At 34.8% G+C, this 24,859-nt stretch overlaps 2 protein-coding genes across 5 annotated transcripts in view; one reads left to right on the top strand and one right to left on the bottom strand.

Annotated features, from left to right (window-relative positions):
- Positions 1-15,303, top strand: part of LOC145969050 (atrial natriuretic peptide receptor 1) — an 85,253-nt gene extending 69,950 nt beyond the window's left edge. For 2 of the 4 annotated variants that reach the window (XM_083094921.1, XM_083094915.1), the window contains exons 17-22: positions 669-818; positions 2,930-3,122; positions 4,898-5,072; positions 6,452-6,550; positions 10,583-10,674; positions 12,701-15,302. In XM_083094921.1, coding sequence (XP_082951047.1) covers positions 669-818; positions 2,930-3,122; positions 4,898-5,072; positions 6,452-6,550; positions 10,583-10,674; positions 12,701-13,348 — 1,357 coding nt within the window. In that variant the 3' untranslated portion in view covers positions 13,349-15,302. Of the gene's footprint in view, positions 1-668; positions 819-2,929; positions 3,123-4,897; positions 5,073-6,451; positions 6,551-10,582; positions 10,675-12,700 lie in introns of all 4 variants that reach the window. The other 2 variants (XR_014437940.1, XM_083094924.1) reach the window with 2 other exon arrangements.
- Positions 15,304-15,340: 37 nt separating this feature from the next.
- LOC145969068 (trypsin-1) lies at positions 15,341-23,964 on the bottom strand. The gene is made up of 9 exons (XM_083094928.1): positions 23,453-23,964; positions 20,187-20,482; positions 19,297-19,433; positions 19,077-19,207; positions 18,921-19,015; positions 18,258-18,564; positions 16,624-16,868; positions 15,907-16,067; positions 15,341-15,681 (listed from the first exon to the last, which is right to left on the bottom strand). The coding sequence occupies exons 2-9, from the start codon at positions 20,284-20,286 to the stop codon at positions 15,520-15,522; spliced, it is 1,338 nt and encodes a 445-aa protein (XP_082951054.1). The 5' UTR covers positions 20,287-20,482; positions 23,453-23,964; the 3' UTR covers positions 15,341-15,519.
- Between the last annotated feature and the right edge of the window lie 895 nt (positions 23,965-24,859).

The raw sequence follows: 24,859 nt of genomic DNA, 5'->3' as shown, positions 1-24,859 counted from the left end.
ATGATGGTCTTTTTATCACGCTGCGAATTGTATTGAAATGTATGCAAGTACAATATTATACTGTCGGAAAAATGTAAAACATTTTCTGTGATTGTATAGGGTCAGGATAATTATTTCAGTATAAATATAATTTTTTCATGATTTAAACAGGATGAATAATCTCAACATTTGTAGATTGTCAAGAGATGCAATATAATTTTCGAATGATTTGATTTTCAATAATCTATAAGCAAATTGGTTTCTTTGGTAACGGCTTTCACAGGAGTCGATTATCAGGAGATTACAAACTGTTCTCGATATCGGTCTCTCATACCTGTTTGCGTGATATAGGCATGACGTTTGTCCGACCGCAATCGCGGCGATTGGATTAATTGTCTTTGTGATGGCTCGCTGTGTCTCGATTGCGGTTTATCCCATCCTCCGATCGTCAATGCTTCCCTGAATTGAGCGATGTAGGTATAACTCATAGATTAAATCGAAGAAGCTGCCACATCATTGTTCACGATTGATATTCAATTCTATCGATATCCAATATTGTGGCGGAAAAATTTAATATTTTATATCATAATTTGAACATTTTCGACGACTCACTACTTGTTTTTAGCCTTTCCCTCTTTGCAAAATTATGATTAAACATTAAATATGTTTGGTTTGCTTATTCATTTCAGAGACTACGAGAGCAGCAATATCTTGGACAATTTGCTGTCTCGTATGGAGCAGTATGCCACGAATTTAGAAACATTGGTGGAGGAACGTACGGCAGACTATCTCGAGGAGAAACGTAAATGCGAGGAGCTCCTTTACCAGTTACTACCAAAGTAAGTTACATGGAACGCAAATAAAAAGGGAGCTGTCTTAGAAAAAACAAGATTGTTCCGTCTGTATTTGTCACGGAGAATTCATTCCGAGTGTACTTTGCGTGTTTGGTAGAAGGCTGTAAATATCAGATAATTATATTATACAAATACTTTGGACAAATTTGACGTAGATATCTGATTTGAAGAGTATTTTAATACCTAAAAAGAGAATGATATTTGAGTTTCATTAAAGCGATTTTACTATTAATAATTTTGCTTGTTTATCAGATTGATTTTAACAAATTGAACAATTAAATTACATTCGAATTTATTGCGACCAGTTCGAATTAATTTTTTATTTGTTTTCGTGTCAGCGTCTGCGGCAGCACTGCGGCGTTTTTCTCACGTAAATTATTTATTGGGCTTTATCGGTAGAAATATGTTAATTTAACGCCGCACGTAAATCAGCCGGACATAAATCAGGCAGCGCACGAGAGCTTACTATACTGAACATTAAAACCGCTAATTACTGCAAATGCGAGGAATAATAATCGAGATATCAAAGATAGCCTTTACACCAAAATGCGAAAACGCGATATAAATTAATGATTGGAGAAACCCCTTCGTGTTCCAAATGTGGTGTAAAATTGTGCGACGGAAATGGCTCGAATATGATATAAATCGACCGGATCGATTTGCTTCAATGACGGGGCATGATTGAACGATAAGAGTTATCGAAAATTGGTCAACCTTGAAATTGAAATTGATTTGGAAAAAATGCGATCAATAGAATAAAAACGCGTAAAGCGATAAGGAAATGGACGGAATAGTTTTCTGAGAGCGCGGTCGAGAAATATAATCCGCGGGACTGCGACGAGATTAATTATACGAGAAATTGCGTGTCGTTTTAATTCGTTATGTATTCAAGGCCGCGCGACGACTAGGACAATGCAAAACACAAGAAGCTTTGAAATGATTTGTTAACACGATGCAAGTGGCATGTCATTCGCATAATTATTATACGGTCGTTATGGCGTAATACAATGCTGGGTTTTCCATTTTTCTGAAAACGTTACGTATAAGCAATCGGTGGTCGATCGAGTATACGTGCCGTGATATCGATGCGAAAACGTCAAAAACATTTTCTCTTCAAAGATTTGTCTTCAAAGAATGAATATACGCGATGGAAAGAGGCTTTACTCGCTTTTTAAATGAGAATATCTCGCTTTACGCGACGCGGTTAAACATACTCTGTGTAACCTTTCGCGAGCAAGTGGGCGAAACCTTAATGAACTTTACGAAGATAAAAGGGACGCACGAGAAAATTTTGTTGAGAGCTTTGGAAACTTTATCATCGCTTGTCCCTTGTGAGTGATAACTCTTTTGTCGAGCGCTAATAATATAGTTAGCGAACCATCCCATCGCATTTAATCGATATTACATCATGATACATTATTGTGTCGCACAAATCGATTTTTGCGAAATGATTCGAATTGTGCTTTTATGTGATTAATAATATTTTTTTTGTTTATTTTGGTGATATCGATTTTTATTTTTACAGAATTGTACAAGTAAGATCTATATTGTAATACACACACACACACACACACACACAAAATGTATTAATTTTTATTATATCATGTACTATAATTCCTATTAATTTGCGTTAGTCTACACATATTAATTTTTTAATCTGGTCAAAGGAAAGAGTATATATGTCAATTAAAACTTTTTCACTGCGTTTTAAATCTAAAATCTAGTAGGACCGTGTGGGAAGCGCTAATCTCGCGCATGGTCATTTTTTTTAATTAACTTTTGGAAACTCAGTTTTATATCGTGTGTTAAAACCATCATGTGCCATAAAATCAATCTTTTCTACAAAAGTCATCAATTTCTTCTACAAAAGTTGTTCGTGAGAAAAAAATATTATACTTTCCATATCTTAAAAGAAAAAGAAAAAATTCGAGTTCACAAAAATTTATTATCAAAATTGAAATGACCAGAGTATTGTAATGCTATAATGTTATAATATCCAAATCATTTTATCACATTAGCCTCCTTGAAATTGTCTATTATCCCTTCGACCTTTTTCCCCGCCATCTGTGAAAGGCACATGTTTGTTTTGCGAGCAGATCGGTGGCGTCGCAGCTGATCCTCGGACAAAGCGTAATCGCTGAGACATACGACCAAGTGACAATCTACTTTAGCGACATTGTGGGCTTCACGAGTCTGTCAGCTGAGAGCACGCCTCTGCAGGTGGTCGATCTGTTGAATGACCTCTATACGTGTTTCGACTCCATTATCGAGAACTTCGATGTCTACAAGGTGAGTAGTATTGACTCGCTTTAACCATATCCGGGAGAGCAATGGAAATCATTCGATCCCTTGGTCGAAGGGGTGAATATTTTAAACGGGAGTACAAAGTCACGACATCGCACTGGCTCGTGGAATAAACTTTCGTTGGTTCGCACGCGAACGAGGTATCGTCAATGCTACGTGACATACTCGCAATATCCAAGTTTTTCCAGCGTAGTTCTATCAGAATGATGGACAAAGCGTTCATCGTTTCGAGTTTTTCTCGTTCGCGAGTGAGTCTGACTTCTTCAATTAGGAAACTCGGTCCTCTTTCACTTTTTTCCGATCTCTTTTTTTTCTTTATGGTTCTACGCCTTTGCTTTTTTCCGCATTTTTTCCTCAAACTAAAGATCATCCAGAATAATACCGCTCAGGCAATATATCATATTTCTCGTTAAAATCAAGTCTGAGAAATCTTGATTCTATATTTACAAAGTACTCCACGTGGCGTTATTTGGAATTTATCGCGAGATATTCGATACGTTAAGGTCAACGCGAGAAAAATAAAGATAAACACAGTAATTCCGGAAGACAAATTGGCCTTGATTTGAGCGATTTTCTATGAAAAGAACGAGATTACTGCGCGTGGAACTGAGAATCTTTTTATTACTGATAAAATATTCAAGTGCCCTAGCGTCTGTGAAAAATTAGAACGATAGAAAACGATGGAAAAAGTATCGCATATGATACGTAAAAATTTAATTACCGTAAAATTTATAAATAAGCACATGTAATGTATAATATTTACGTAGGATAAATTCGCAATAATATTTTATCGTGTGAGCGAAAGAACACCTTACAATATTATTTAATTAATAAAAAAAGGATAGTTGCATTAAGCGAGTCCGAAAGCACACAGAATTTTTGACCGATAAAAAAGCGCTAGTGTCTTAGTTTCAGAGAACATTTTTATAATTTTACAGTCTAAAAAGCACCCCTTAGTGAAGCACGGTAGCCGGTATATGATTATCGTGACTATATATACCTATCCTTCCTACAGCAGCTTTTACCTCTATTCCTTTTTTTTTCTACTTACAGATTAAACAAATATTCTCTATTTTTTAAAATATTAAATATTAGCGTTAATCATAAATTTTTGCTTATTATTCATACTGTCATGTAATATTTCAAAGCGATTGTCCTGGAGAAGAGAATTATATACTTTTTTTGTACATACTCTCAGTTTTAAATAAATTACTATTATAGGTGTACAGTTATAATAATTTTCAAAATTTTAATTATATTGACAATTGTAAAGATTTTTTTTAAGATAAAAATCTAATAATTCTTTATTTTTATAATATTCTTCTGTGTTTTATTCTGCAACACTTCTACATTTAATCTCACTTTGATCGTCTATTTCTCTTCAATATTCAGAATTTTTAACATCTTAGTGTCCTTGTCATACATAAAAATGTCCGTTTCGCAGTCTTTTCTTCTTTTTTACGGTCTTTTCCTCGTAATTAATCTTATTAATTTCGAATAGAAAATATAATGAACTGAGATAAACAAGTTTAACGTGGAAATGTTTTACATAAAAGTATTCTCGTATAAAATAGATATTTTATTAAATTTAATATAAATGTGTACTTATATATATTTAATATAGAATAAAACTTTTCTTAAACAAAAATATTCTCTTATATATATATATATATATATATATATATATATATATATATATATATATTCTCTAATATTGAATTTTTTTTATCAAAAAGGAATTTCTTTCGATTTCTTTTCAGGTGGAAACGATAGGGGATGCTTATATGGTTGTATCGGGATTACCAGTGAGAAATGGCATGAATCATGCCAGAGAGATTGCAAGGATGAGTTTAGCTCTCAGGGATACGGTAATGACGTTCAGTATTCGCCACAGACCAAACGAGCAATTGAAGCTTCGCATTGGCATGCATTCTGGTGAGTCAACACTTTATCACATATGTCTCTCCGCTCACGTAAAACGGAAGAAGATTAGTCTTAACATGATCCTAGGTTTCGTGCCAATTTTGACTCTTTCTATGGTTTGTTGTGTACCACTTACATATAGTGTATTTCAGAATTTTTAACTTTACTTTTAGCGACAGATCAAAAGTTTTGCAACAGCTTGTATTATTATTTATTTTCGAGAATCAAATTTTCTTTATATTTTGTTGTTTATTATTGTTTCGTAGATAGATTCCTTAATTCTCTGTTTTATGTCGAGAATATTTTCAATATATTTTAAAAAACGATATTATAAATCGAAAGTTTTCACTTTTTATTACAAATCGATTTTCGTTTGCGTGTAATGAAGGTTGAAGCATGAGTTACAGATTGATATCACACGAGTAACATGAATTAAATAAAAGAACGGAGCACGATATTTTGAAATAACTTTTAGCGAAAATTTTTTCTAGAATTTATTTGTTTTTTTATTGAAAATATTTTATGTGATTGGAACGATTGGAAATGGATTTGTTGAAAAGTCGACAATTACATCTGCCGCTACGAAAGACTAAATGATTGTGTTTCCCGATAAACAACATTATTGCATTTTTCAAATTTTATTTTCATTAATTTTGAAAGTCACAGGATGATAACTTTTGAGAATTTACACTCGGAATATTACGTAACGAAAATCTCTATTTCTCAGACACTATCCAAACTTTTTTGTACAATTTTTTTCAGTCAAATCGTTATCGTGCGAATATCATCTCATTTTTAAAATAACATTCTTTCAGATTGTATAAAACTTAGATTACGCTGTTCGCGAGAAGAAATAATTCTGTATGATTTACGTCAGACGGTTAGTTGTAATTGGTGAAGTTAATTGCTTTTTAAATGGACTTAAAATGCAACGCTGCTTTCGTATCGCCTAGTGAATAATCATTCGAGAAAATAATTGCTCGTTAAATTTTTCTTATGGTGAATAAATATAATAAATCTTTTCAGTATTGTTAATGAGAACGAAAAACGGTATAAAACAACAAATCTATGTTAAATTATGTTTTTCCCAAATTTATGTTAATGATATAAGAAACCGAAAGATATGCTTAAATGCTATTTAAAATATATTTGTTTTACAAAATCTTTTCTCCAAAGGGAATCTGAAAGATTAAATTAAACTTTGTTTATTCTGAAAAAAAAGAGAATAAATAATTTATAGACTGAAAAGAGAAAAATTTTCAGATGTTTTTATACATTTATATTTCTTTTTCTAAACCACGTGTCTTGTGGCCAATCTTACATTGATCTGATGTGATGCCGAAAGTAAAATTGGCGTAGGCGAAGTGGGTCGTACACGTGTTTGCTTATAGGACCATGTGTGGCCGGTGTGGTTGGTCTTAAGATGCCTAGATACTGCCTGTTCGGTGACACCGTCAACACAGCCTCCAGGATGGAAAGTAACGGAGAAGGTAATTAACAGCTCAATCATTCTCTGAAAGGGACGCCGGGGATTGTAATAGAGAAAACGTGAAGGTACAAAGTTTAGTTTATAGACATGCGCGGTAATTAAAGGGGAGAAGTAAAGGTGCGGCGACGCAAGAGAGCAAGGTCGACGCTTAAGAGAAAATCGACTCTGGTTCAAGTGTTTCCATAGAGATCCGACCTCGTGGTTACCTCATTTTCAGCCGTAAGCGCAACCATAAGTATTGATTAGCCATAACCACATGCTAATCTTTCCGGTAGCAATTCCTGTATAATCGTTATAGTATGTCGATAGTTTAATATATTCGACGATTATAATTCTGAAATATAACTTGAATGATTTAGAAATTACTTTTTGATCGATATTAAGCATCGTTAATATCTCGTAATGGTCTTTTATTAGAAAAGAAATTTATCCATCTGCCCTAATAGCTTTTTATTAGACGAGATCAATTCATTTTGAATATCTGTTTGCCAACGAGTCCAGCAATTTCGAGTACTCTTTCAATCGAATCGACGATAACGATTTCGATCGCTGCTTGACGGGGGGCAGCACACAACGATGAAATTGATTGCATGCTGTATCTTGTTTATCGGCACGCTCATGATACATGCACGAGTTTATGGCGTATCGTTTAATGCCACGTGGGCGGCGATTCTCCCTCGCAAGGATCTCTAGGTGCCGGCGTCGAGGCAAGGACGCACCGTAAGGCGCCACACGGCTGTTTATCGAGTTTCTTCATATAGTACGTTTTGTGTGCGTCGCGAGAATTATATCACGCACGTTAAAAAGAGTTTCCGGGCGATAGATTGCATAACGACGCGTTTCACAATTTCTCTCTTTTTTGCTTTTGAGATTTTTTTTTTATTTCTTTATACTGATCATCGAACACGCGTTCAAGCACGAAACGTGAACGTGACAGTTTTTCAGGCATCGTGATATTGTGTTATTTACGCAAACAAACGGATTATTCGATTATAACTACAGTCTTTGTAATGCGGATTTTATCATCGATCGATCGATTCTTTTACGTAATCGAAAGAGATTGACTGATTTTAGAATTATAAAAGATAATCAAAAAGATCGAAAGAGGACTTTCTGAGAATGAAAAACATTCAATTAATATACCTTAATCTTATTGTTTATTTTCTTTTGAAAGAAAGTAAAAAGATTTTCAGAGATAAAGTTTTAAAAAGCAATTATAGATAATACTTTACTCTCTCTTGATTCACTTTAATCTTAATTTTAATTTGAGTTTAAATAAATCTTACTTTTCTTTAGAATCCTAATGCAAAATGATTTAATATCATTTGTGTTTAACTAGTCTGGAAATTTTACTTACGCATAAATCCAGTTTAAATTAAAATTTAAAAGCAAGATTGTATGTAAAATGTATGTGATTTCTAGGATATTATGTAGATAACATATATGGAGATTTGAAATATAAAACTCTGTAAATGTTACATCTCTAGAAAATTATTTTTGTAAAATTCCCTGTTAAAGCAGAAGCCGACACAGCTTTTAAATCATCCACTTATGAGGACATTTATGAGATAAAAACACACATAATGTTTTCTTTGTATACTTTTGTTCAACTAAATAAAATATTATTCTCCTCCAGGGATTTTTAACATTTACAGTATTTCACATGTCAAATCTTCATCTAATGAATATCATTGATGTGTTAATGATTATTGATTGATTATACAGCAACATGTCTATTGTCCAAACGCAATATATCGCTGCTGAATACGTGTACTTAATCAATTATCATTCATTTACGTACTTAATCAATTATCGTTTCATTTACGTAGCGCGGAATATTTATTACGTAAAATAATTGACGTATTATATCGCATAATAGAGTGATCCGTTGTAATAAAGTTATATAACTGATTTAAAATAAAGGACTTAGAGCGTGCTATCGATCGCACAATCGCGCTATAATTTCTTTTTCCGTAGAAAACGCAATCAGGTTGCTCTAGAAACAGGGCGAGATCATACGAAAATTACACGTATATCGGATTAGCATATTTGTGATCATCCGCGCTCTGGCCGTTGGCTGTATCGTAATCGAACTTGCGCATCCAGTCACTGACGACGGAAGTTCCAATCAACGCGCGCATAACTTTATTATCGCTTTAAATTCCATTAAAAGTTCTCTCTGGACGAGCAGCTCGAGAAAGTACGATAGTGCGGATTTATTTACTTATAGTCTAGTTACATTGTTTACGGATCAGCTCGATTTGTTTCTCATACTTTTTATACCTATTTATACCGATAATATCTTATGATTAGCAATCTTGAGATCCGAAGAAAAAATTTTCCCGATTTCTTTTATATATTATATTTGTTAAAATATGAAAAATCAGGTAAATTATTCTTCTCTAAACTTCTGGGAGAAAATAAAGTTTACTTTCTCTTTCTAATTGAACAAGTGATTCATTCCTTTTAAATTTCAGATTAAATTACTGTGTTTGCTGTATAAAATACATACAAAACTTTCTAGAAATTTAAAAAAGATACATTTTTTTATACCTTTGATAGGATTTATTTAACAATTTTTTTTAAATTTTTATGAATAACTTGAATGTGTTCCTTGTTTTCACTGGAAAGGAAATTGACAATATCAAGCTATCTGATTTTTCTATCTTCGTGATTTTCGATCAACTTTAATTCTATAAAAAGCGAAACTGCTGGTAACAACAGGAAGTTATTTAGTAATTTTAATTGATAATCTAAATATATGAAGTTTACGTGTCAAAGGACTTTAAATTTTCCCTTCTCATCTTGATGCGTCGGTTGTTCATCGATGCGTCAAAATAAATCTAGTCGTGCTTTAAGTTTTAAAGGTCACGTCGAACCGCGAAATTAATGAAGGAGTTGTATGACAGCTTATCTTCGTCATTCAGAACACAAAGTGACATTTCGTGCTTGTCCTGCTTGGATAATTATTAAAAATTGCAGTTTTTTTCCGAATAATGAATAATTTGTTGTGCTTTCTGGCACTCTCGCTCAAGGGGAAAACGAGCTCCTATTTTGTTCGCGCAAATTGCTTATTTTTCGCGCATAAAATTTTTTGCGAATTTACAGTATGCTTTTCGCTGCTTGAAATTTTGTTGAACGTTGTTCCTCGTGGAATTGGTAGAGTTTAGCGGTATGTTTGTGTGTTCTATGAAAGGTTAATTTACATTCAGGTAAAAATTAGAAGAGAAAATCTAGAGTAAAGCATTATTATAATAATTGTTCTTAAAATCTTTATTAATTAGAAAAGATTCTTTTAGATCCTTTATAACTTGATATATTTTAACTCGATTTATATTAAATATTTGACATATTGATTACAAATAAAATTGATCTTAAAGCTAAAGAACGGCATTGAAATTAAAATAGACGTTTCTGAAACATTTTGTATTTGTAATCCAGTAATGTATAAAATGACCACAGAACAATTGTGTCAGCATCAAATGCACATGGAACTCGTGTCATTGTGCGCTGTGTTGAAACTACAAGGGATACAGCCGCCTACAAAGTGCACTATCATTGGAAGCTATTGATTCAAAGCTTATTCGCGTTACGTGCAGTTACTTTGAAAAGCTGCCTTGAACGCGAATTTTAAGCTGACGAAATTTATTTATTTTATTTTTTTTTTATTTTCATGCCCGCCGGTCGTCAAATTTCAGTATTTGAAGCGATCCATAGGAAAAGGGCATAGTATGGCCTTTCATCGAAATTGGATGAATCCAAATAATATTAAGTCACTGTTTTTAGAGCTTAAAATATGAGAATACTTTAAAATATGAAATTTTTAATCAAAAATATAAAATATATTATTTGAAAGAAATTTAAAAAAAAATTACTCAGTATTTTGCAAAGTAATTTATCCAACTACTATCTAACGTTCTTTAATTGGCTATTTAATAATTACTCCTCAAAAAGAAGCGTTCTAATTAGCGTTGTAAGAGGATTATAAGGGACATGCGTAAAAGAAGTCGTTTTTCTTTTTTCTCTGCGATAGCTTTAAAGATCCACGTCAGCCCGAAGACAAAGGAAATTTTGGACACTTTTGGTACATTCGAACTCGTCTGCAGAGGAGAGGTCATATTAAAGGTACGTTCTTAGTCCATATTGTGAATTTTCCTCAATTTTTTTCGAAATCAACGTGTACTATTATGTATCTACCTGCTCGGCTTCTTATTTCACAAATCCAACTTCTCGTTTCCTGCCTTGGGGACGAGTGAGAATAGGAGGCCGTGCAAGTCACAGTTAAGACGCTTTTAGTGGGATTGTTGAATGGTTTTTCGTGCCGCAAAATCACCGAATGGCGATGAGGGTGAAAGGTGGCTTTCGCGATTGGCATTTCGCGACAGAAAGATGGATATGGGTGATTATTACGCGAGTGCACCGGTTACGGTCTTATCTCGCGGATCGCGATATACAATATTTTGCGCGAATTTTTTTCCTGTACAATTAAGCGATAGTCGAGTTTCTCAGTGGAATAAGTACGCGCGATGCTCTTCATGTTTCATTAATTTAATGACGGGTATTTGTATCTTTAGAATATATGCGATGTCTTGCAATGACTCCAAGTACTTTATTATTTGCTGCAACTGTTTAAGATATTTCTCTAATTAATTTTGTATTTTATAATTACAATTTATATTAATTATATTAATTATATTTCTATTAATATTTATTAATATATTTATTAATATATTTCTATAAATATTTATTAATATATTTATATTAATTATATTTCTATTTTACTTTATATATTTTTCCATCATCGAATGTTAGAGTGATAAAAATTCTTGATGCAACATCGAAATTTTTCTCTTCTAATATAATATCTTTTTTTATTCTTCTAGTTATTATATTAAGTTTTGAAATTTCCCTTCAGTTTTAAATGTATAATATAAGCAATACTCTTTCAACGAGGGACTCGACTTTCTCAACTTTGGCAATCGCAATCCCTAGGGTCAGGAATTGTAAATCGCGCAATTGCAAACTATGCCCGACGCGGTTGCTCGTTTCATATATAGAAGACCTATTCACAGATGTTGTACCGTAACCGAGAGCGTTATATTCTCGCTCGATATGCACATGTCGCGTCGCAAGCATTGCCTGTTGTCCGCAAATGCAATCTGTCTCCGTTTTCCCGGAAGAGAATAATTCGCATAAACGCGTAAACCGACGGCAGTTATTTCAGCAGCGCCGAAATTATTTTACCATCGTCGCGACAAAGTGGATAATACGATAAACACGTAATGGATTTTAGAAATGCGACTACTACGTTGAATCATACGATCTCGTTAATCTTCACGTAGACGTTAAGTTCCGCTATTACGCGAGCCGAGAATTATGCGATCGGTTTGTGATTACTTGGTTGCGCGACCGTGAAACGTCGTCGTGTCGCTTGTCATTAGACGATCGATTAAATATATCTGCTCGAGTGCAGACGTTGATGATGACAGAGGCACAATTGAACCGTTTACCGTACAATTCGGGTCAAAGTTCAGCGCTCGCGCATGAGAGAGAGAGAGAGAGAGAGAGAGAGAGAGAGAGAGAGAGAGAACGGATGCAGCGGAGGTATGATAATTAATTAGTAGGAGAGCGCCGGCAGGAACTTGGCTTGGCAATTCGTGCGTACATCGAGCTTGCCAGCCGAGATTAAAATTCAAGTACCACATACCATCGGACAATATATGTTGCCGCTTGTTTGAATATTCACGAGCGTAACTGACAAGTTAAATGCATTCGCTGATCGCCATCGTGTAACGAAGCGACACAATAGTTGTGTTACATTCAACTCTACCACAGAATCATCTCAATTAAATCTTTGAAAGTGTGCGTACTGATTTTACGCGCTATGATTTTTAATCTAGACTACTATAACTATAATATAATGTGATTTTAATTTAATTGTTTTATACTTTGTGTTAATAAATTTGATAGAATTAACGAGTTTTTTATATGATTTATCTTTATAATGTATATAAAGAAAAAATATAAAAATAATATAAAGATAAATTGTGCAATATATTCTTCTGGATTTTCTGATTGCACATGAAACTTGAGTAAGATCGGATCGATTTTAACTCTCGAAATAACCCCTCGTTTTTGCCAACATCCGCAGGGTAAAGGTCCCATGACTACTTATTGGCTAATGGGTGAAAAACCGACGAATAACAACGTGCAACAGGCGAATCCCACAACGACATTCAGCCAGATATCGACTCTGCAAGATCAATCTCCTGCCGGCACCGCTCAAATTCAAATGACGCAGCCGAAGCAACTGGAGCAACGCCCGCTTCCACCCACTGGCCAGCACAAATTTCAAGGTCAGTCGGACCAGCAGTACTCAGCTCAACAGCAACAATCGATTCAATTGAGGAGTCAGGAGCCTCGACAGCAGGGGCATCCGGGTCAACAGAGGCCGCAAGAATCGCAGCACCCGGGTTTAACGGGTCAACCACGAGGCCAAGGCTCGACTCAGACCAATCTCTCGTCCGTTGCTCCGAATCAGCTTCAGCCGAAAACCGCAATAGCCATGAATCCCACTTGCGGTCTCGCCATGACTGGGAATGGTGCGCCGAAATCGACGATAGCGTCGCGGACTGTCGTCGGCAACTCCTCGCCGTCTCGCAACCGGTCGAGTGGCTCATCCAACGCAAACAACTCCGTGCACCAAGTCTACCCAACGGCCGAGAATATGCCCAATCACACCGAAAGCGGCCCCAACGCACCGCTTCTTTTACCCGCGGGCGCGATTCCCAGGGTCTAGCTCTCTTAAAGTGTTCTCCGCTGGCGGCATTCGCTTTATCAGTTACCGAATCTTCAAAGGATACCGCGAGCTTGGAATCGATACTTGGATACATCGATGGGAATTTTGTTTGATCGTTACTCGTGAGAAAGAATTAGATGAAAGCAACAGACTTATAAGAGGAAGGAAAATGAAGAATTTTTAATGCTGTCAAAACTCAGCTTCTACGATTCAAGAATTAGATCTCTTCGAGACAACAATTATCTCATTCAATCAGGTTTATCATGCATTTCTCTTGCGTAATTAATTTTGTAGCTTTCTGAGAAATATTTGTTGAATCGCAATTGTAGTTAATCAATTGATAGAAATTTTTTTTGACACATTATTCACACTCTTAATGATAGATGTAGCTGACAAGGCGAGGCTCTACAGAGTCAAGGACCAACTCCAAATTCGCAGAAAGTGATCTCTTTCTACAAGGGTATTATGGAACCAAAGTTTACCGATAACAATTAGCGCAATTTAGAACAAATATGAATGTCGCGATGATAATTATCATATCGCATGTAAGAATGGAGCGAACTCAGATTTAAGCAGAAAAAACCTGAAGAAGGAGCAATTAATTATAGAGGGATACATGATCGATGATATGCTCTTGCCGAAGGTACTTATGGTCTCTTGCATATGAACACAGTATTATTACCGATCACGTATGCTTTTTATTTATTCAAAATAAAACATTCGACGATTCATATGCAATGACACGTAAAATGCAATGCGCTTAATTTAGCGGCAAATTTCTCGTATTAGCCGCGATTGATCCCCGCCGAAAATCCTATACATGGAATTAAATAAAGAACCACGGACATACACAATTCTAAATTCTCTTTTTGAAGGATTTCAAGAAACTCATTTTATCAATTTCGAATTTCAATTAACGCGATTATTTAAATTTAATTTCTAATTTCATGATTATTTAAATTTTTTTATTGATATTATTATTAAATTATTTAGAATGGGACAGAGAAATAATTGGACCGAAGTTGTAATTTATTAATATTGGTGAAGTTGACTTAAGATTGATCATAAAAAAACGGTGAATTTTTTCGATCTTATTTATATATATATACTTTTTATAAAAGTATTTGTGTGAAAGCTTCTCTCGATATATTTTTTCAATTTTTTTCTATTGACATATTTTTTTCTCTTTTTCGGAATTTATCTGCGAACAAATATCACAAGGCATCTAGATCAGCCACAGTGTGTTTGTCGTTGCATGCGCAATATAACAAATATACCGCTCGTAATGCGCACTTACAGAGCGCAATATACGACACAGAGAATCTATTACATACACACATACAAACACACACACACACACACATATTCAAAATGTTATACATAAATATATAAAAGAGAGAAAAAGAGATATATATGTATACACACACAGATACATGTATATGTTACGAGATTAGATTATATATATATTATAGATGTATATGGCTGCAAGAAAGCAAAAAGTTACCAGTAGCAAACATCGATGTTTAGAGCCGCTCGTAACGAACGGAGGCTGGGCCTCTCGCGAAACGAGTCTATGAAACGTGTCTGAAATATAATAGCGAGAGTGCGAGTGCATATATCTGCGACACGAATACACACATACAAACATTCGTACATATATAGGAGAGCAGGTATATGCACATGCGGTCGCAGTTGCACACATGTGTTTAATGTATGGACAAACGGTGCAGGTGGTTGATGATTTTTCGTGGTTTTGCTGTTGTAAACATGGTATGCGACGATGCGACGAAAGAGAAAGGGAGAGAATACACACTCGCATTCGCGAGTATGAGGCATCGTGAAGAGTGAAATTCTATCTGTGTCAATCTCTCTTTTAACGATGTACCAATGAATATTCCGAAAATAAAGTTTAATCGTTTTCAAAAAAAACTGTGATTAGCTCGGCGTGTCCCCTCCGTGTAACTTATTAACGTCGCACACGTTTTTACTTTACCCTGCATTGTAATAAAAGGAAAATTGTTTTAGTAGACAGTTTTTATTGGACACGTCATACATAAAAGTGCGATAAAAATCTTTAGATATATGTATAAAAAGGTAGAAAAATCTTTGGTATATACGAAAGATCAGCGGGGAAGGGGAGTGAACGGGGGGGGGGTTTCAAAATGTGACGTTCAAACTACGGCGTTCGCGAATATCCAATCGAGGTAAGAGCTCACACGGGTGTATATCCCCGGGAATCCAGGTTCACCGCAACGGATTCCCCAGGATACTATTCCGATGTTGACCCACCTGCCGTTGCCAAGTTGATGTAGCAATGGACCGCCTGAATCACCCTGAAAGAAGAGACTTATTGGACTCTGGGGTAATGTATTATGTATAGATCTATTTTTTAAAACGCGTATCCATCTTATAAGCCGTCTTAAAATATTAACGGATCCCCTTTCCCTTCGGAGATAGGGGGGCATCCATTAAGGATAAAGACTTTCAGATTAATGCGCATTTTAACATTTCATCGCACGTTTACCATTTTACTTGTAGTGAATAAATCATCGTCTTACTTGACAGGCGTCGCGACCACCCTCGTAAGCGCCGGCGCACAGGGTAGTATTCGAAATGCGTTGCGTAAAGCTGCGAACGCATTTTTCCTGAGGCCACACCGGCACTGCGGCCTCCATCAGTACTGTACTGGTAGGTCCTCCGTAATATTGCGTACCCCATCCTAATATAAACATTTTCTCAAAAGTTACAAAAATAATCTATACACAACTTTTTTTTACGTATCGCATTATTTATACAAAATAAGTCGTGAAAAATATAAAAATGAAGGGATGATTCCTCCTCGCGTAGAAATAGATCGAAAATGCAGAAGAAAATTTTTTTGTAGTTTCTGTATTTGAAAAAACTGATTTTGAAAAAAATTAAAAAATTTTACTTCATATTTTCAATTTATCGTTGCACGAGAAATGATTTCTTCCTCGACTATATCATGTTACATTTTCTGATCTTGTATAATAGCAGAGATAAAATAAAAGAAATTATTTTACGCGAAGTTTAGCTACGATTAAAATAAATATCCACAGAGCGCAAAAATAAATAATAGAGTAAGTAAGCTCTTCATCTAATGTAATATTATTTAAAAAATAACAGATCTGTCATAGAATTATAATAATTTGTCTTTTAACAAATTTGTAAAAAGAATCTAAAGAAAAATCAGTAGTTTAGCGCATATAATTTTTCTCATTTAAGAAATAATATATATTTATGAGATTTTCGACCTGTGACGATGGCGTTCTTATTCTCGAACGATTGTTGAACCGGCGGGAGGCAGATAGGCCAGATGTAGCTATTGAATGCTGTGGGTCGATTGATTTTAATAATGGCAATGTCGTTCTCGTAACTGGTTAACTTGAAATCCCTATGTATTCGTATTTCCGAAACCATGAAATCCAATGCACGCGTTTCATCGGATTTGGTGAAATCGTACTCGCCGAGTCTCACCGTGATGTCACGCGGTTTGTACCTGAACAAAAAAATGCACACGCGGTATAACTGTAATTCGCATAACTGTTCATTTCATGGTTACGACAAACGGATGCCGCGCGTATACAGAGTAGGCCATTTTAGTCTACGCACTGAAATATCTCAAAATCCATAAGTTTAAGACAAAAATGTTTCAGACAAAAGTTGTATGGTTTCGAGGGGGTACCATAAGAGGGTACCATTGGTTTGACCTTGAAGAGTTATTTGAAGGTCACATGAAGGTCACCTTTAATTTCTTAAACGGAATACTATATTTTTTATTGCATATTCTTGTAGCTTATTTCGAGAGCTTTCCAAAACACTATAATAAAGTATTTTTTTATTGAGTACTTTTCGAGTTATAAGGCTTAAAGTAATATTTTAATTTTATATAAACCATAAAATATCTAGTAAAATATTCATTTTTTATTATCTTACCTTAATACTTTTATGTACAAAATAATGAGAGGAATCAATTGGTGTAAGAAAAATACAGTTGTTTTTCTTACACCAATTGATTAAACTCGAAAAGTACTTAATGAAAAAATACTTTATTATAGTGTTTTGGAAAGCTCTCGAGATAAACTACAAGAATATGCAATAAAAAATATAGTGTTCCATTTAAGAAATTGAAGGTGACCTTCAAATAACTCTTCAAGGTCAAACCAATACCCTTTTATGGCCCCCTCGAAACCATACAACTTTTGTCTGAAACATTTTTGTCTTAAACTTATGGATTTTGAGATATTTCAGTGCGTAGATTAAAATGGCCTACTCTGTATATCCCACGTTACAGTCTCGGAACAAAAGGTACATAAGTGTTAAGTGTGCCGACACGCTAAGAACATTATAAAGTCTAAGCGCGATCACTGTCAGACACCGGGGTCGCGAGAATATGAATGTCTTGAGCCTGAAATATCGTCCAGATTGTAATCGTATTATTAAACTTTAAAGATATACGAAAACATAAATGTCAACAAAAGTTTCATTTTTTAGTTTCAATTTTATCATAATATTTTTGTTCAGAATTATAATTTATAAATTTTATATACTCCTGGGCAAAATGAACGCATAATTTTTTTTTCACTTTTTCTTTAAAATTTTTCGTTAAAATTTAAATATCAGCTTTTAGAGAAAAAGTGAAAAAAAATTATACGTTAATTTTGTCCAGGAGTATATATAGAAAGAAAAAAATATTGAAATAGCATAAAATATTTAATATTTTATGACACAATGCGCGCGCTTAAATAATGACATTTATTAAAAATTGGAAGAAATTTTACACACACACACACATTTCACACTTTTAAATTGAAATAACATTAAACTTTTTTTTCGAGACCCGTTCGGTTTTGGGTTGCAAGGGATTATGATATTACAAATAGTTTACTTGTAAACACAATGCGCTGCGGTAAGAACATGCCTATCGGTGATCAATACACCCCCGCAATACTGAAAGACGCCTTGTCGGAGAAGAGCCGCCATCCACGGCCATTCTTTAGGATCAGCCGGCTGGCCACCCACGATTCTGATCTTCGTTTTTGTGGTCGTACCACAACCTCTGGGTCTTCGCGGTTTCCTCGTTGCTTCCTTATCGGACAAAGTCGCGTTTTTCCGCGAAATTTCATCCTTGTCGTCAGTGGATGGCTCATTCTCGTTCTCGTTTTCGTCCCACTCCTCCTTATCATCGTCGAGATCTGCGGGAAAAATGAAAAATTTGAAGAATATACGTTACTTGCGTACGTCACTCACGTACGCAAGCATGCGGATGTCGTGAACATTGACAAGTGTGTGTGATAGGCAATGTTTATCGAAAAGGTATACGTGTGTTACGCTTCCATCAAAATACATTAGGTGTTAATCGATAAAGGCATCTGTCGCGGGTAAATATTGCGTGAAACCGATCCTGTGATCCTGTTATTCAATTTACAGAAAATTTTTCACATTACAGTATACGCGAGAAGAGAATCTTTATAAACATTTTCCACGAAATTACAATGAATAAATTGTAGTATCAATAACTAATTTATTATAATTGTGGAATTATACGAACTTGCAATCGCTGGTAACACGCTGGCTAAATCATCGTGGAAGGTTTTATCCGATCGAGTTGTCACGATGCTATCCGGACAACACACACCGATGTATCTGCGACGAGGAAAACATTAATATGGAAACGATCGCTGCATGAAGTACAATATTAGCTTACGTTTGCTCAATTATGCACATATAATCCATAAATCGCTCAAAGTTCAAGCGGAATTGCTCAAGGACGCATCCGCTAAAATGTTTGCAGTGACCCTTCTGATTGCCCGGCGCGATACAATCTTGATGCGTTTTCTATGAAAACATTAATTACTATTATTTATTAAATATCTCTTTTTTTTATCACACTCTTTGAATTTATAAATAACACCATGATAACATACTTGTTTGCTTAAAGTTCCGGGACCCAGATTGATAAACCGTTTGCCGCGAAAGTACGGATGCGAAATGTTTTTCGGAAATCGGAATAGGTTCTGATGCAGAGGATGTTCCCATTCTCGGTTCCTCACTATTGTCAGATCTGAGAAATATGAGATGCATTATATAAATCGATGAACTCGTTTGCGTTGTTGCATGCTGTGTTTACACGTGTGAATACATATAAGTACGTGTATCTGATACACAATGAAATTTAATGAGGACCATCGAGGATAGAGCGTCCGGGAGATATATTATCAGCATAACACGATTCGGCTATTTCCGTTGAAAAAAAATATCTTCTGAAATTTTCGAGACGTAAAATGAGTCTCGATTTGTCACCTATTCAACCGCGACTCACAATAGCGATATTATTTATTATGCTTATTTACATTTAATGCATTTCTGAAAAATATTGCGGTCACAGTGCGTGTATTATTTGCCAATTTTATAGATACTTAATTTTTATGAATGCACAGATATTAGTGTATTTTATAATTTATAGAAAAATATCACTGGTATATTTATCATTTGCACAAGTTGATTTTATAAACTTCATATATATATTTCTCTCTTTACTTTAATAAAAATCTAAATCTTTTTATGTTATCTTTTTATATTATTAAATATTATTATATTATTATATTACTTATTATATTATTATATTATTATATTATTAAAAACAGAGTATTTTTACTGATTGCTACATTACTATTTATATATTTATATTATACAAGAGATACTGTGTGCTTAAAGTAATTTAAAGTTTAAGCCAGAAAGTGAAATTTATTCGCAATGTTTTAATTTGTATTACAAAGAAAGAATAAGATTTCATTTAATATACAATAATGCTTACCTGTAGCATTTTTGAAATCGGTGGGAAGGCATCGGTAACATTGAAGGATGCACAATAAAGAGAGTAGCACAAATTGATAGACATTAGTAAACGTCTGCATTTAAATTAATGTCGATGTCGGTTCTTGAATGACAACAGCAGGAGCACGACGGTGGCTTTTTAGACAGCCTCGACTAGAGAACGGGCAATGACTTTGACATGCGGAAAGCCGCCACTTATATACACACTCGCCTGCAGCATATGGAACCCAGCAAACGTTTTCTCAAGTTGGATGCCTTCCATTAGGCGTTCGAAAACTTGAAGATTACAAGACAAGGAAAAATGATAATATTAGTATCATGATATCTTTACTATTATTATACAGGCCATAATAGATTAATTATTTAATTTGCACATACCTAACATATTTACAGAAAAATAATTTTTAGGAATTTATTGGGATAAAAGAGGAAAGAGAGAAGAGAGAGAGAGAGAAAATAAAACCGAAAATTTTAAAAAATGCCTCTTAAATTGAAAAAGTGGATATTTAATTAAAATTTATTTGCAATTATTTCTCACTCGTTTCAACATTCGTTCTGTCAAATTAGTAAAAGTGCTTTGTGCCGCTCTATCGATTCGACATACATCGTTTTTATGTGTGTCCGATCATTCAATAAACCCATCACATTAATACGGCCTAATTGCCACAAAGAGTAAAGTCGCGGATCAGAAGTTATTTCAAGGAAGAGTGGAGGTCGGGGAAGAAATTATGCACGACCTATCTGAACAAAGATTAATTCATGCAAATATGCCGACGCATATACTTGTCGAAGCGACGGAGTAATGAACGACCGGTAACTCGAGAAATATTCGATTCCGTTTGACGTTTCATTAAACGCTCAATAACGCAAACCCCGCGCTGCTGCAGGATCTCGAGAACCGGAGAAGGAAGATGGAATCCAAAGAATACGATGAAAGCGCGATGAACGAGCCATGGATAAATGCACGAAAGGACGCGAACGAAAGGAGAATGCTCCAAAAAAAAGATGAAGCTTTTTCTTTCTCTCCCTGCCGAGAAACCGACAGATAAAATTCAGTTATCTTCCGTCTTCGTTTCTACATACTCGAGAAAACGGACATCACCCACATGTCTAGGCCATTGACTTTGTCGAGTCGCGCGCATGCACGCACAATGTGCATTCATCTATGAGAGATGCACCTGCTTGAAAAGTGGGGATTTTTGGGGGATATTTAGGCGACCAAGATGCAATATTCGCTGAATAAGCAATGAATTTCACAGCGAATAATTTTTGCTCTTAATTTTCGTTATTATTTCGCTTTTGTATTGGGTATGCAGTATCCCTTTAGGCTACATAAAATTTAAATAACTATGTCTAATATGGCATTAAATGACAGATATGGGTTTATGGGCTATTTCAAAACTTTTTAAGAATGGTCGAACGGAATAGAAGACTGCGATTGAGAAACGCAAAGTCCAGTTTATTTTACGCAATATTTTGCGTTCAGTGTGTTGGCTATCTATTTATGCACGCGTCATTAATCGTTTTGAATGAGATGAAATCGACTGTGCTGATAACGGGTCCCGCTTGTCTCTTACAGCTTTTCTGTTTCGGAAATCCGGAAAAATTCACAAATTTTTTGCGAGCGTAGAGAAAAATTTAAGAGCTGCAAAACAAGAAATATATGTACGGATTAGTCTTTAATCTTTATAAAATCAAATAATTCTCGTTTCTTTAAAATACAAAATGTGCTAGATTTCTCTTTCATGACAACTATTTACGACTTGAACGAAGCGTCTCGTGAAAGAGGAGAATACGATTAAATCCGCGATGCTTTGAGAGAAGCGACATCCTACTAGGATGATGTAGTATTTTGTAAAAAAGTTTTTAAATGCTCAAAAGCCACGCACGTTCTCTACGCTCATTTTCTAACATTACACATTCAGTGTGTAGCTCTACAAAAGACACGCTCGACATTGAATCCTCGAGTGTTTGCGAGTGTTTGCCGCGGGCATTTGCTGCATTGTAAGTTTAACAGTAAATCTGTCATGCCACTCATCGCTCGCGTTTCAGAATCCGTCTTCAGCGCTGCATCAAGGAGGATGTCATCTCTCAGATATAGTTCTTTCTAGTCTCAAGAAACTTGGCGTTTCACGGGGCTTTGCGTGCAACCGAAATTGACTCGACACAATTTTACAAGGGAACAAGGACATTGCAAATTTTTCAAAAAATTTTTTAAATAACATGACAGAATTCAACATTTTTGTAAAAGGAAAGGATGTGCATACGATAAAGAATTGAAGGTGGGAAGAGAGATGTTCGAGTATCAAAGTTGAACGGCACAGTAAGAAATTGTCATCACCCACATGCTCGGCACGTCTCACCGCGAAATCTTCCGTAGACTCGCTTTGCCATACAAGATCGAGAGCACAGATCTCCATCCTGATTCGTTTGTGAGTAAGATTAATTTGACGTCGTATCGGCAAGCCTTTCGCATTTACGATTTTGAACGATGATGGATGTGCATAAAGTGATGCTTGCGATATGTGATTACTTCTGAGAAGATTTTTAGAACCTGATTTATTCTCGTCCTACTACTTTCACCGCGCATGTCATTATCTTTTGAAAAAAACAAAACAGTTATAATGGCAATACGAGTCTAGTGTCGATGTTATAACACATTTATTTATATTACAATCAAACAAATATTGATATTAAAGCATACAAAGAGAGGATAGCGAACGTTTCGACCCTATTTTTGGGTCATCTTCAGCGCGAAAGTATATAATAAAAGATAATATAATAACAATGTGTTTTATATCGGAGTCTGTTACAAAGGTTGCTGTTTAAAGCGATAATAAATGTCTCGGTATCTCATTATCTTGACGATGCCTACGTAAAAACAAAGGACAAAAGTAAAATAAGTTAAATAAATAATGTAATTAATATGAACAAAGAAAGAAAAAGTACTAAATTAAACATGAAATTATGAGATTGGAATGTTAATTTATTAAAAATGATCTAAATATAAACTGAACATAAAGTCAAAGAAATAAATGAATAAGTTATAAATAAGTTAAATAAATAATATGACTAATATGAACATAGAAAGAAAAAAGTACTAAGAATTACATGAAAATTACGAGATTGAAATTATTTTAATGTCAACTTATTAAAAATGATCTAAATAAACTGAACATATAGTCAAGAAATAAAAATTAAAAGGTTAAACAGATAAGAAGTTAAAACTACGGAAATAAGACTTACTTCCAGGCATCGAAGATAATGACGCGCCGAGGAGATGAATAAAGACAACTTAACATCTCCGAAGACAAAGATCGACTCGTCTTTAACGGATAAATGTGACTTATATATAAACGGTAAAGAGAGTCAAATAATGTATAAATGTACACATACGCAAAGTCGCAGACCTATTTGTTATGATAGAAACTGTGTTAAATTTTTGGCAAGTTGTTGACAATATTTAAATAAATTTCTGGTAAACGTTCAGTATCCGTTTGCAAATTGAGACCATTTTTTTGCCTCTTGATATATAGCATTTCGGAGATCAATCTTTTACTCAAATATGGTTCTCGATCCAAAACCTGAACGCCATCCCAATCAAAAGTATGATCAAAACCAACCCTGTGATTCGTGATGACTGATTGAGAATTAGTGTTATGTCTAATGTGGCTGCGATGTTCGTTGATTCTGGTATGCAGTTGTCTGCAAGTTTGTCCAACGTAGGACGCATCGCAATCCATGCAGTTCAATTTGTATATGACGTTAAAAGAATTGGAAGTGGGAAGAGGATCCTTATGAGCCCTGATGAAGTTTTCCATTTTATTGATACTGTAATATGAGAGTCGAACATCCAAATCCTTAACGATATGTTTAAAACGCCCGGAGATTGAAGGAACGTATGGTATCGTGAAATAAGTAATGTGATCATTTGTGTTTATGACCTGGGTATTATTCACTAAGGAATTTGGTTTGAAAAGGTGTTTCTTAAGGCGGTCAACACATGTGTGGAAAATAAAATTTAAAGGGTATCCATTGCTTAAAAGGATGTTGATAGCCAATTTAATATTCTTATAATGGAAAACAGGGTGAGACAAGCGGAAAACCTTGTCTATTAAACCAATTACTGTGCCTCTTTTTTGGCAGAGAGGATGTTGAGATAAGAAGTGTAGGTATCTACCGGAAAAGGTATCTTTACGGTACCAGTCAAAAATTATAAAATTATTGTCGGAAATTAAAGTCACATCTAAAAAGTTAATTTTATTGTCTACAGCAATTTCCATTGTGAATTGTAGACGAGGATGGAAAGAATTGAAAGTGTCCAGAGTATCTTTAAAAAAAGAAGGAGGAATGGCTAACAGAACATCATCAACATACCTTAAATAGAAGGGGGGAGTAAATTTTAAGGAAAGAAGTGCTTTGTTTTCCAAATCCTGCAACACTATGTCAGCTACAATAGGAGACAAGGGGGAGCCCATGGGCGTGCCAAAGAATTGCTTGTAAGTGATGTCGTTAAAGGTGAAAAAGGATGAATCCAACACAAACTTAACTGCTAAAAGGAATTCATTGCATGGTATGTCACAGTTTGGCGAGATATTACTCCATCTGGAAGAAACGCTGTCAATAATCAGATCTGTTGGCACGTTAGTAAAA

The sequence above is a fragment of the Camponotus vicinus genome, unplaced genomic scaffold (assembly GCF_025532165.1).
Source record: "Camponotus vicinus isolate PSW18456_S1 unplaced genomic scaffold, iyCamVici1.0 SCAF_1, whole genome shotgun sequence".
In the NCBI taxonomy this organism is placed as follows: Eukaryota; Metazoa; Arthropoda; class Insecta; order Hymenoptera; family Formicidae; genus Camponotus; species Camponotus vicinus.
Note: the sequence above shows the minus strand (reverse complement) of the source record. Positions and strands in the feature narration are given on the sequence as shown.

Excerpts from the sequence above, each read along its gene's own strand:
- LOC145969068 (XM_083094928.1), bottom strand. The coding sequence starts at position 20,286 with ATGCAGACGTTTACTAATGTCTATCAATTTGTGCTACTCTCTTTATTG. Across the intron at positions 19,434-20,186 it reads CGATTTCAAAAATGCTACAG|ATCTGACAATAGTGAGGAAC; the intron begins GTAAGCATTATT and ends CATATTTCTCAG. Across the intron at positions 16,869-18,257 it reads GCAGCGCATTGTGTTTACAA|GTACAAACCGCGTGACATCA; the intron begins GTAAACTATTTG and ends TTTTTTGTTCAG.